This window comes from Pan troglodytes, chromosome 4, assembly GCF_028858775.2.
Source record: "Pan troglodytes isolate AG18354 chromosome 4, NHGRI_mPanTro3-v2.0_pri, whole genome shotgun sequence".
Lineage (NCBI taxonomy): Eukaryota > Metazoa > Chordata > Mammalia > Primates > Hominidae > Pan > Pan troglodytes.
This window is the reverse complement of record NC_072402.2, coordinates 147659848-147673082: the sequence shown is the minus strand read 5'-3', so window position 1 is coordinate 147673082 and position 13235 is coordinate 147659848. Positions and strand designations below refer to the sequence as shown.

Below are 13235 nucleotides of genomic sequence, written 5' to 3'. Positions count from 1 at the left end.
CTAATTGTGGTTTAGTCTTTCAGGTGACCAGCCCCTCAGCCTGAAGCTACCTAGGGATTACCAGGCACTGGTCAATCATTGGTATACAAAAATACATCACTCTGGAGATTCTAAGGATTTTAGAAGTTGTGTTATCTGGAAATGGTGTTGAAGACCAAATACATATATCACAATATCACAATACTGAATACCAAGGATGTGTCAGGCACCTTTGCAAGGCCTAGGGAATCAACGCTGACAGGTCCCTGCCCTCATGAAGCTCACAGTATAGTGGGAGGCCAGACAATAGGACAAGGAAACAAAAACAAACATGATAATTGCTGATAGTAATAAATGTAATAGAAAAAATAAATAGGCTGATATGACAGGCAGAAACCGGGGAGAGGGTATTTGGGGGCTACTTGGGATAAGAAAACTAGAGATGACCTGTATGACCTGAAATCTGGAAGTTAAGAAGGAGATGGCATGCAGAGAGCTGAGAAAGCGCATTAGGTTAGAGAGTTCCAGTTCCTTATGATGGGAGTGTCTGGAAGGTTTGTGCTGCTACACAGCCTGCCAGATTGGGGGGGTGAGCACTCGTGCACACTGCTGGATGAGTGCAGTGCCCCAAGAATTTATTACACTCTACAATAAAGGAGGCAATCTGCTTCCCAGTAAAGGTCATTTTTGAAGTTCAAAGTGCTAGCAACTGTCTATAATTATGCGTTCCACATAGTTTACAACATAGAGGTGCCAGGCTCTAGTGGATATAGTCATGGAAGCTAAAGTAAGTTTCATCCAGAAAGAAAAGTGCTCTGTCTCCTTCCTAGTGGGCACGAGGGGCATTTTAATGAAGATTCTGGTATTTCAAGATTCACTGGAGTTGCTAGAATGTGGACCATTGTGTGTATTTCTTTCTTTCCTTTTCTTTTTTTCTTTTTGAGACAAAGTGTAGCTCTTGTCGCCCAGGCTGGAGTAGTACAATGGCGCAATTTTGGCTCACTGCAACTTTGCCTCCTGGGTTCAAGCGATTCTCCTGCCTCAGGCTACCGCGTAGCTAGGATGACAGGCAGTGCCACTATGCCCTGCTAATTTTTGTATTTGTAGTAGAGACGGGGTTTCACCCTGTTGCCCAGGCTGGTCTCAAACTCCTGACCTCAGGTGATCCACCCACCTTGGCCTCCCAAAGTGCTGGGATTACAGGCGTGAGCCACTGCACCCAGCCCCTTGTGTGTATTTCTGACAGACAACCCAAGAAATTACAGGCTGAAACCAGAAAAGAACACATTAAAGCACCAAGAGAAAGTTGGAGTGGGTTGAAGGGAAACAGATTTTTAAAGTTAAGGCTCTGTGAAATGGGTAGAATTAACTACAGGTTAAAAATAAAATGTTAACTAAAGGTTGCCTCTGAGTAACAGGATTATGGGTGATTTTAATTGTCTTCTTTGTGTATGTTCAACAGTGACTATAATATGTATTACTTTTGGAATAAAGGAAAAACTGAAAGGTGTGTTGTTTTATAAGGGCCCTTAGGTTGCTAAAATTAGAGTCATTGAAATCTAAAGCTGATAAAAACTTTAGTGCAAAGATTGTGACATGGGAGACTACACATACCAGATCCATAATGTACATGAGGACAGTAGGCCGAGGGGCCCTGCACATTGAAAGCCCACATGGGAGAAGCCCTTGGGAAGGGGAGTGGAAGGATGAGGCAAGGGGCCGGGGGGATGCAGAGGCTGGCAGGCAGTCATCTCTCAGCTTCAGCCATTCCCGCCATGGGGGAATGTGGACAGAGAAGCCAAACAAATCTCCTAAACAGTAAATGTCAGTCTTCTGTGTCAGGTATTTAAGAAAACTAACAGAGGTCAGAGAAGACACACCTACAGCAAGTAGACTGTCCCTGTGCTGCCTTTTTGCAACCCCTGCTTTGGCAGTGCTCAAGCCCACCTCCTGCTCTGTGCAGACATCTCTTCTTTGCTCTTACTAGACCAAGGTGAAAGAAAACTCTCACCTTCTCCCATCTGGCCCCACAGCATCTGGAACACACTGATCCTCATAATCCTTGTTCTTGAGAAATATTAATGACTTAATCTCCCAAGCTTGCTCCCGCTCCTGTGCAGGCCATCTCAGTATGTTTTGCAGACAAGACCCAGAGAAGTCCAGACTGGACTTGTTGCAGACTGCAAAACTGCCATTGGAAGGCCTCCGTCCCAGTCCTTCTACAGAGTAGCCAGTGGGATTCCCAGCCATGGGCGAGGTGACAGCAGAGGAGGTGGAGAAGTTCCTGGACTCGAATATCGGCTTTGCCAAACAGTACTACAACCTCCACTACCGAGCCAAGCTCATCTCCGACCTCCTTGGGGCCAAGGAGGCTGCCGTGGACTTCAGCAACTACCACTCCCCGAGCAGCGTGGAGGAGAGCGAAATCATCTTTGATCTCCTGCGGGACTTTCAGGAGAATTTACAGACAGAGAAATGCATCTTCAATGTCATGAAGAAGCTGTGCTTCCTCCTGCAGGCAGACCGCATGAGCCTGTTCATGTACCGGACCCGCAATGGCATCGCAGAGCTGGCCACCCGGCTTTTCAATGTCCACAAGGATGCTGTCCTCGAGGACTGCCTGGTGATGCCCGACCAGGAGATCGTCTTCCCTTTGGACATGGGCATCGTGGGCCATGTCGCACACTCTAAGAAGATTGCTAACGTCCCCAACACAGAGGAGGTACTCTCTTCCCCATGAGAGAGAGGGCATGGGGCATTATTCCATGGAGTTCTGGGGTACAAGTGGGGTGAGGGGCATTGGCCACCAAGACAAGGCTGGTGACAACATGGTACTTCTTCTTTATTTATTTACATATTTACTCATAATTCTTTATTTTGAAAAAAAAATTCAAACTTAACAGAAAAGTTTGAAATAATACAGAGAACTGTATGTCTTTCATCCAAATTTATCATTCATTAACATCTTGCCACATTTGCTTTCTCTCTCCATTTTCTCTGACCTATTTGGGAGAAAGTTGCAGACATCATGCCCTTTGTCTGTAAGTACTGGCGATGCTCCCATCATTGTACTGTGGATAGGTAAGAAATGTCCCTGTTCTGGAAATACACAGTACTTCCACAGTACTTCTACACAGTACTTCCACAGTACCTCCACAGTACCTCCACAGTACTTCCACAGTACTTCCACACAGTACCTCCACAATACCTCCACAGTACTTCCAGAACAAGGACATTTCTTACCTATCCACAGTACAATGATGGAATCATAGAAATGTAATGTGGATACGACACCATTATCTGCTGGGAGTAGTGGCACATGCCTGTAGTCCCATCTACTCGGAGGGCTGAGGCAAGAGAATCACTTGAGCCCAAGAGTTTGAGACCAGCTTGTGCAACATAGGGAGACTCCTGTCTCTACAAAAAATTTTAAAATTAGCTGGATGTGGTAGTGCACTGTGGGGGAAAGAAAGAGAGATCAGACTGTTACTGTGTCTATGTAGAAAGAAGAAGACATAAGAAACTCCATTTTGTTCTGTACTAAGAAAAATTATTCTGCCTTGAGATGCTATTAATCTGTAACCCTAGCCCCAACCCTGTGCTTGCAGAAACATGTGCTGTGTTGACTCAAGGTTTAATGGATTTAGGGCTATGCAGGATGTGCTTTGTTAAAAATGTGTTTGCAGGCAGTATGCTTGGTAAAAGTCATCGCCATTCTCCAGTCTCGAGTACCCAGGGACACAATGCACTGCGGAAGGCCGCAGGGACCTCTGCCCAAGAAAGCCTGGGTATGGTCCAAGGTTTCTCCCCACTGAGACAGCCTGAGATATGGCCTCACGGGAAGGGAAAGACCTGACCATCCCCCAGCCCAACACCCGTAAAGGGTCTGTGCTGAGGAGGATTAGTGAAAGAGGAAGGCCTCTTTGCAGTTAAGAGGAAGGCATCTGTCTCCTGCTTGTCCCTGGGAATGGAATGTCTCCGTGTAACACCCGATCATATGTTCTATTTACTGAGATAGGAGAAAACTGCCTTATGGCTGGAGGTGGGACATGCTGGTGGCAATACTGCTCTTTACTGCACTGAGATGCTTGTGTAAAGTCAAACATAAACCTGGCCTCCGTGCACATCAAGGCACAGCACCTTTTCTTAAACTTATGACACAGAGACCTTTGCTCACATGTTTTCCCGCTGAACCTCTCCCCACCATTACCCTATAGTCCTGCCACATCCCCCTCACCAAGATAGTAGAGATAGTGATCAATAAATACTGAGGGAACTCAGAGACCAGTGCTGGCACGGGTCCTCCATATGCTGAGTGCCAGTCCCCTGGGCCCACTGCTCTTTCTCTAGACTTTGTCTCTGTGTCTTATTTCTTTCCTCAGTCTCTCATCCCACCTGACGAGAAATACCCATGTATTTCTCATGGAGGGGCTGGCCCCCTTCAGTGCACACCTGTGGTCAGCATCAATATGGTGACTTCCCAGGAGTAAGGGACCACCAGGCTGCCTAAGGTGGGGTGAACCAGCCCAGGTCAGAAAGGGAGCAGGTCAAACTCTCATGCTGGTTAGTAGTGGGATTGCACCTGTGAATAGACACTGCACTCCAGCCTGGGCAATATAGCAAGAACCGTAATGAAGAGGAAAAAATGAAAAAAGGCTGGGTGTGGTGGCTCAGACCTGTAATCCCAGCACTTTGGGAGGCTGAGGTGGGAAGACCACTTGAGCCCAGAAATTTGAGACCAGGCTGGGCAACACAGGGAGGTCCCTGTCTTTACAAAAAATAAAAAAACTCGCTGGGTGTGGTGGTGCACACCTGTGGTCCCGTCTACTCTGGAGGCTGAGATGGGAGCATCACTTGAGCCCAGGAGGTTGAGGCTGCAGTGAGCCATGATTGCGCCATTGCACTCCAGCTTGAGTGACAGAGTGTGACCCTGTCAAGAAAAGGAAAGGAAAGGAAAGGAAAATAAAGGCAAGGCAAGGCAAGGAAAGGAAAGGAAAGCCACCATCCAATCGGCTGGGTGAAAAGGAAAAAAGAAAAAAATTGCTAAAAACTAAAGAAAAAAAAGATGCAACACCATAATCTAATAAACAGTTCATATTCAGTTTCTGTCAGTTGTCTCAGACACTGATGTAGCTCTGTCTTTTGAGTCTCCTTGAATCTGGGACTGTTCCTCAGTCTGTCTTTGTTTTCCACAGCACTGACATTTTTGAAGGGTACAAACCAAATCTTTTGCGGAAATGTCCTTTCATTTGGGCTTGTCTGATATTTCTTCATAATTAGATGCAGGTCACACATTTTTGGCAGGAGCAGCACAGAGGTGATGTGTTTTTCTTTGTGCTTTACATGCGGAGGCACAATGGCAGTCTGTCCCATTACTGGAAATGTAAACACTGATCACTTGGTTAAACACTTGGCTCTTTCTTCCAGGATCCACTGTTCCCTGAGATTCTCCTGGTGGTTCTGACAAAGACTTCTTTGATCACCTTGGGCAAATCACTCCCCCTCTCTGGATGTTGGTTTTTAAAGGCAGTAATGCAGTTCTCCACATAGCCCTCTGCCCAGGCCAACTCCTACTCATCCTTCAGAAAAAGTCACCCTTCCTCAGGGAGGCCCTTTCTAATCTCCCTGTTATAGCCCCCTCCCTAAGCCATTTCTCATAATAAGCCCTGGAGGTCAGGGACCAGGTCTGCCTTGTCCACCAGGCTTTTACTCCAGGACCCAGCACAGTGTCTGGCACAAAGCATGTGCTCGGTAAGCACTTGGTGTAAAAGACTCACAATCAAGTAATTATGCAATAATTTCTTTAACACTGTCTCACCCAAAAGAATGTTTGTCCCATTACGGCAGGGCCCATGCGGGTCTTATTCACTCCTACACTGGCCAAACCAGGAGCTGTGTTCTGGCATTTCCAAAATCCAGCCTTTGGACATGGTGTGATTTTGTGCTCATTTTACCTCTGTAGTTACTTCAGATTAAGCATCTTAAGGTTAAAAATAGGCGAGGAAGGGGGCTTCAGAGACTGTCTTATCCAACTGCCTTATTTAATAGACAAGGAAACTAAACCTAGGAGAGTGTGGACAGAGGCTTGCCAATGCTCCACATGCATGAATGCAAGAATTCAAACAGGTCGGCCGGGCGCAGTGGCTCACGCCTGTAATCCCAGTGCTTTGGGAGGCCGAGGCAGGCGGATCACTTGAGGTCAGGAATTCGAGACCAGCCTGGCCAACATGGTGAAACCCCATCTCTACTAAAAATCCAAAAATTAGCCGGGCCTGGTGGTGCATGCCTGTAATCCCAGCTACTCGGGAGGCTGAGGCAGGAGAATCACTTGAACCTGGGAGGTGGAGGCTGCAGTGAGCCAAGACCGCACCATTGCACTCCAGACTGGGCAACAAGAGCAAAAAAAAAAAAAAAAAAAAAGGATTCAAACAGGTATCTTTTGGTCTTGGGCTCCTTAGTGAGATAAGCCAGACTTGTGCCTCTGTGGAAAGCATACCCGGTGGGCTCCCACATGGGCACATGGCTCCCGTCATCTCCTCTTGGGCATCCAGGGGCCGGGCAATGGTTCTCCACTCAGGAGACTTTCTGGAGGACTCATCCAACTGGACTGGAGTCTATTCTCCCTTCAACTCTTCTAACTGTAATTGTAGCCAACAAGGATTGCCTCACTCGTTTCCCCTCATAACGATCTATGTCATAACTGTCATTATCTCTGTTTCACAGATGATGAAACAGAAACCCAGAAAGTTTTGGTAACTTGCTCAGGATTATGCAGATAGAAAGTGGCAGATCCTGGCTGGTTCAAGTACACAGGTGTTTGTAACTAATTGATCACAGCCAGTTATAGATTTCTTTGTTCCCCCTCCACTCCTACTGCTTCACTCGACTAGCCTAAAAAAAGAAAAAAGGAAAGAAAAAAAAAAGTGGCGGACTGGGAGTGATTTGAACTCAGGCATTCTGACCTTGAGCTCACAATCTTTTTTTTTTTTTTTTTTAACTAGTTGGTTCAGCCAGGGAGTCGTTACAGAGCCTTAATTCCTCTTAATTGCTCTGCTATTCTGTACTCCCTCCTCCTCTATAAAATAAGGGCATCGCACTGGGTATTTGAGCAAGGTCATTGGATCATGTAGCAGAGAGGTAAGATCTTATGCTTTAAGGTGAGATCTGGATGTGAACCAGGACTCTGTCACTTTCAAAGAATGTGGCCTTGGCAAATCGTTTAGCTTGACTGGGTTTATTTCCTATTTTATAAAATGGGGAAATAAGAGCTACCCCACAGCATTGTTGTAGAAATTAAATGAATGAATTATCTCATCAGCAGTGTTCTTGGCACACCGTAATGGCTCCTATTGGCAGCTCCCGTTCCTTACTACTATTACGACCATTTTGCTACTGTTATTGTTGTCGTTGTTAAGGATCTATTCTAAGTGATGGATGCTGTACCAGGTTTGAGTGGAATTTGGAGAAGAATCCAGTCTTGCCCTTCTGGAGCTTTCAGTTTAGATTCTGTTTGTGGGAAAACAGAGAACATAAATGCTGAGAGCTTCTCTATACCTTGGTGTTAAGGGATTGAGGATTCAGGGTGTTTTTCTGATTCTAGAAGATCCTGACTTAACAGTTTTTGGAGCCTCTGTGCTAAGGGACAGCCTGTTGCTTTCTGTTCATCCGTCAGAGTTTACTCAGGAAACCACACCTCACCTTCCCTGGAAACTTTTGGGGCCTGAGTCAGTCTCCCTGGCCAGTGACTTGGGTGAAGTCTGTCTAGGCCAGTCATCCCTGCGTACTTGGTATTTGCACGTGTTTACTTCAGGAAATCTTACTCAATTCATGGCCCTGGGCAGAATGCAACCTTGGGCCCCAGTGGCAGAATGCAACCTTGGCCACCAAACAGTGACTGGGGCTGGGTGAAGAAGGAGAAGGAAGGTGGTGTAGACAGGGGTCTAGATTCCTTCTGGACCACCAAAAAGTGATACTCTCAACCTTTAGCACCCTCCAAAAACCTGAGAAATGGTTGCAACTGCTGCATTGTTGAAATGCGAAATCACAAAGGTAGTTCTTTTGGGCTGTAATGAACTTCCCCACCCCCTCCAAATTCCTACTTATCTTGGGAATTGCCTCGGGAAGACTTGCCACAGGACTGCCAGAAAAAATATAAGATGCCCAGTAAAGTTTGAATTTTAGATAAACAAAGAAGGATATTTTAGTTAAAGAAGATCCTGTGCAATATTTTGGACACAGTTACACTAAAAAATTATTTATAGTTTATCTGAAATTCAAATTTCATTGGGAAGGCCCACTTGCCATTCAATATTTACTTGTATATCATTCCTTTGCCCTTTCTCCTGGCAGGAAAACCCATGAGGTCTGTCTGTCTGTTCCTGTCGATCTTATTCACCACTGGCCCCTGGCACCTAGCCCAGTGTCTTGGACAGAGTGCATACTTACAATAGTTTATTGAGTGAGTGAATGACTGAATGTCAGCCCTTCACCAGCACTTCCTCTGGCTAATAAATTCCATTTCTGAAGGCTGTACCTGAGATGACCGTCATTTGTAGACCCTCTCACATTTGTTATCTGCCCCTGCTTTCCTTCATTTCCCGTGAGACCTGGGACCTAGCAGGCTAGAATAGGAAAACAAAGAAAAAAAAAAACCTTCACAGAGGACCTTATTCAATACTCTGACTTCAGCAAAGGGGAAATTGAGGTTCAGAGTGTTTTCAACTACTGACAATGTACTGAGTGGCCCTTGAAGCCACTCATAGGACAAGTTTCTCCTTATCTGGGTCCCCAGGGTGGTCTGCTTCACATGCTTTGAGTTGTGGGCTCATGTTTTGCATGACATTCCACTATACCATGAGAACCCACTGAGAACAACCTCATCTTACAGGTCTTTGCATATACAATGCCTGGCATAGTGAGTGCTCAATGAATATGAATGAATCAATCTGTCAATCAGTGAATCAATGAATAAGTCAATGAATGAATAAGTGGAGCAACTGTGCCACTTACCAGCAAGGGAGTTGTCTATAAAATGGGAAAGGTGGCAGTTCTATTTGGCAGGGCTGATGTGAGAGTTAATGAAATAATATATGTCAGTTGTCTGGCTCTGAGCCTAGTCATTATTACTCAGTAAATAGTAGATCTTATCATGAGATGCAACAGAGCTTGGCACTGTGAATGTTTGCAAAGGGGAAATGAGGAATCTGGGAATGAGAGGTAGTGTTGCATTGCACTTTAAAATCCAAACTCAGCCAGGTGCAGGCTCACACCTGTAACCCCAGCACTTTGGGAGGCCGAGGTGGGAGGATCACTTGAGCCCAGGTGTTCAGGACTACCCTGGGCAACACAGCAAAAACCTAGCTTTACAAAAAATACAAAAATTAGTCGGGCGTGGTGGTACGCCCCTGTTGTTTCAGCTTCTCTGGAGGCTGAGGTGGGAGGATGGCTTGAGCCCAGGAGGTCGAGGCTGCAGTGAGCCGTGATGGCTCCACTGCACTCCAGCCTGGATGGCAGAGCAAGACTGTCTCAAAAATAAATAAGTGAATACATAAAAATGAAATCTAAACTCTTTCCCATGGCCTCCAAAGCCCTGCTGGATCTGGCCCCTGCCTGCCTCTTTAACTTCCTTGCCCTCTGCTTTCCCTCTCCGTCTCTATGCTTTAGCTACACTGATTTTCTTTCTGTTCCTCACGAGGGCCAGCCTCATTCCTACCTGCTGGCCTTTGCATGCTCCGTGCTTAGAATGCGCTTCATATACCTGGCTCCCTTGATCCTTCAGCTCTTAGCTCAGCATTACATCTTCAGAGAAGGCTCCCTACCCACCAGCCTGCCATCCCTTTCATCACTCTCTACAGCACCATCCAGTCCATTTCCTTCAAAGCAGTTTCCTCAAGTTGGAGGAAGAATGCCTAGTTGTTTACTTGCTTTTTTGTCTGTCTCGCCGTTTGAATGTAAGGTTCACCTTATATTACAACAGTAATGTTCATTGCTGTAGTTTCAGGGTCTGGAAGAGTGCCTAGCATATGGAAGACACTCTGATAATGCTAACTGAATGGATGAATCACTTTGGTCTTTCCCTAGCTCAGCCTCTGATTCTAGGATTTAAAATAAATATAAGTCGGTGCAAAAGTAATCGTGGTTCTTGCCATTACTTTTACTAGTTTGAGCTAAATGGCTTCTAAGTCTCTTTCTGCCTTTGATAATCTGAGATTCTGTGACATGGTTGTTTAGAACACTTTATATGCTGAATATATAGGGATGATAATGATCATGTAAATGCCAGTCAATTGGCAGTTGAAGTACTCATGAGGGGAGTTCCAGGACTGAGTACCCAGTGGGAATGAGCTTTCTGGTGGATTTGGTAGCATCTGCCTTGGATGCAGGTGAGGCCCAAATATTTGCTTTTCCTGAAAGAAGTGAACATTGGAAAACTGAAATGACTTCATGAAATGAATCTGAGCATACTCCACCTAGACATGTGCTCAGGAACTCATCAGTAGCTTAGAAAATGACACAGATACCACTTCTTGACTAATGCCTTTTTAGAGATTTTGCTTAATCCTCAAATGTTAATTAAAGTACAGCACTACAAGCTTCTCTTAATTCCTTTACCCTTCACCTGGTTTTAAACAGCTTCACTGATAATAATGCTGTTGACTATTTATTTAATCCCATTCCAACTAGAAGAAATCTATAGATGCAGAGCATTATGCTCTGAATTCCCTCCTTCCTTCCTTCCTTCCTTCCTTCCTTCCTTCCTTCCTTCCTTCCTTTTTTAGAGACAGGGTCTTGCTCTGTCACCCAGGGTAAAGTGCAATGGTACAATCATAGCTCACTGCAGCCTCCAACTCCTGGGCTCAAGCAATCCTCCTGCCTCAGCTTCCTGAGTAGCTGGAACTACAGGCGCATGTCACCACACCTGGCTAATTTTTTTTGAGTTTTAGTAGATACAAGATATTGCTATGTTGCCCAGGCTGGTCTTGGACTACTGAACGCAAGCAATACTCCCACCTTGGCCTTCCAAAGTGCTGGGATTATAGGCGTAAACCACCACGCCTGGCCCAGACTTAGTTTTAGAAAAGTTCTGTGAATTGGCTCTATGAAGTACATTTCCACTCAGAACGGCGTGAGCTGTGCATGTTTGGGCTGGCCTGCCTCCCAAGCAATGCTGACAGTCCAAAAACCTCACAGTGCTACCAATAAACAGAAAGGTGGATTCTTGTAAATTTAAGAGAACAATTCAAGCTCTGTCTTTTCATCCTGACCACATGGTCCACCACAGCCTACACTGGCTTCTCTGGGCTGCATTAGGGGAGGGTTATGGAGGTGTGTGCTCCTCTATACACTCAGAGCTTCAAGCCAATCCCTTGTGACCTATATTACTATTACTGATTTTTCTTTGAGCTGGCCTGAACCTTGGTCACCCATATCCCCCGTGCTTAACATAAGGCCTGACACATAGTGGGGCTTCTACTAAGATTTGTAGAATGGTGATATCCACTGAACTGGCTGTGTGGTGCTAGAACTGGATTGTTTAAAAAGCTGAAAATAACAAATTCTTTTGTTCAATGACCTAGACCCAAGTCTAACCTTATCCAGGCTTCTCTAAGAGGCAGCAGAGCTGAAGGCAGGCTCTGGAGTTACACATACACACACACACACACACACACACTCACACACACAGTCTACACAATCTACACACATGACATTAACCTTCTTGAGTTACAGATCCCCCTTCTGTAAGATGGGCTACTAATGGTACTTATCTCATAGCTTATTGCGAAGATAAAAGTAAGATAATGCAGGTAAAATGCCATGCACGCTGCCTGCTAGCAACTGTCATTGTTGTACTTCCTAAAGTTTTTACCCGGCTTCCTCTTAGCTGTACCCTGGGTTTTTATTCTGGGCTTAATTGTCATCACCTCAAGAAAGCCTTATCTAACCCTCCTTCTCCAGGCAAAGTCAGTCCCCCACTCCCGTCCCTGGAACCCACACTGCTTTGCACACCTCTCCTCCACAGCCCTCAGTGGATTGCATCTCAGACTTTCTTCTTCTACTGGATTTTGGAAGCTTCCATGACAGATATCATCTCTGATTGCCCTGCCCCTGTTGAAGAGGAATAGATGGAAGCACCTTCATTCCCTTGTCAACAGGGGCTTTGGGCCGTTCCACTGTTCTTGCTCTTCATTTGCCTGTCCGTGCTTATCTCTGCCTTCCTTTAGGATGAGCATTTCTGTGACTTTGTGGACATCCTCACAGAGTACAAGACCAAGAACATCTTGGCTTCCCCCATAATGAATGGGAAGGATGTGGTGGCCATAATCATGGCTGTGAATAAAGTGGATGGATCCCACTTCACCAAGAGAGATGAAGAGGTAAGAATGCTTTAGAGACTAAGGATAGCCATGCTAGCACATTCTCCCAGCCTATGAAGTCCCCTGAACTTTGCTGTTTGACCTGGCCTCAGTTTTCCCATCTGTAAGACAGGGAATTCACCTGATGTTCTCTGAGGGAGGCAGGATAAAATATTAGTTAAGACATTGGGCTTTGGAGTCAGGAATAGAGGGATAATTGTTCTGGCTCCGCCAATAGCTGTTTGCCTTTTGCAAGTTATTTAACTTCTTTGAACTTTGGTTTTCTTATTTGTAAAATGTTGATAATTTTTCAGTATCAACCTCATAGGGAACTTATCAATAAATAGTAGCTATTTTTCATGAATACACTCCCATCAACATCAACATTCTACATTCGGTGAGTTTTACGCTCATGCAACATCTTATGAGTCTGCATTCTAGGATCCATCTGCCCAAATTGTCTCTGATGAAGCTTTGAAAATATTCAGATATTTGCTGATGGTAAAAGTAGCCAGAGGATGGATTTCTTCTCACCTGCCTCCCCTCGTGCTGTTTGATTTTTAGATTCTTCTCAAGTACCTCAATTTTGCAAATCTAATCATGAAGGTGTACCACCTGAGTTACCTGCACAACTGTGAAACTCGACGTGGCCAGGTAAGGGGCTTGGGCCAAGGGAATGGACTTGACTCGTCCTTTCCCTGAAGCATTGATGTGGTCAGGACTGGCAGGCAGATGGGAATGAAGGTGCCTAGGAAGCATCATCCAGTCTCTGGCCAGCATCACGAGTGTTATGAGGTAGTGGCTGTCTGTAAAGCTGTATACCACAGTGGTTATATGCACAAGCTTCAAGACAGATGGCTTTGATCTGAATCCCTGCTCAACCACTGCCTAGCTCTAAGACCC

At 45.5% G+C, this 13235-nt stretch overlaps 1 protein-coding gene across 1 annotated transcript in view; it reads left to right on the top strand.

Moving 5' to 3' along the window:
* Positions 1 to 2107: 2107 nt before the first annotated feature.
* The window catches only part of PDE6A (phosphodiesterase 6A), an 84206-nt gene continuing 73078 nt past the window's right edge, over positions 2108 to 13235 (top strand). Inside the window, exons 1-3 of the mRNA XM_518030.8 lie at positions 2108 to 2701; positions 12201 to 12353; positions 12897 to 12986. Coding sequence (XP_518030.4) covers positions 2228 to 2701; positions 12201 to 12353; positions 12897 to 12986 — 717 coding nt within the window. The 5' untranslated portion in view covers positions 2108 to 2227. The remainder of the gene's footprint in view (positions 2702 to 12200; positions 12354 to 12896; positions 12987 to 13235) is intronic.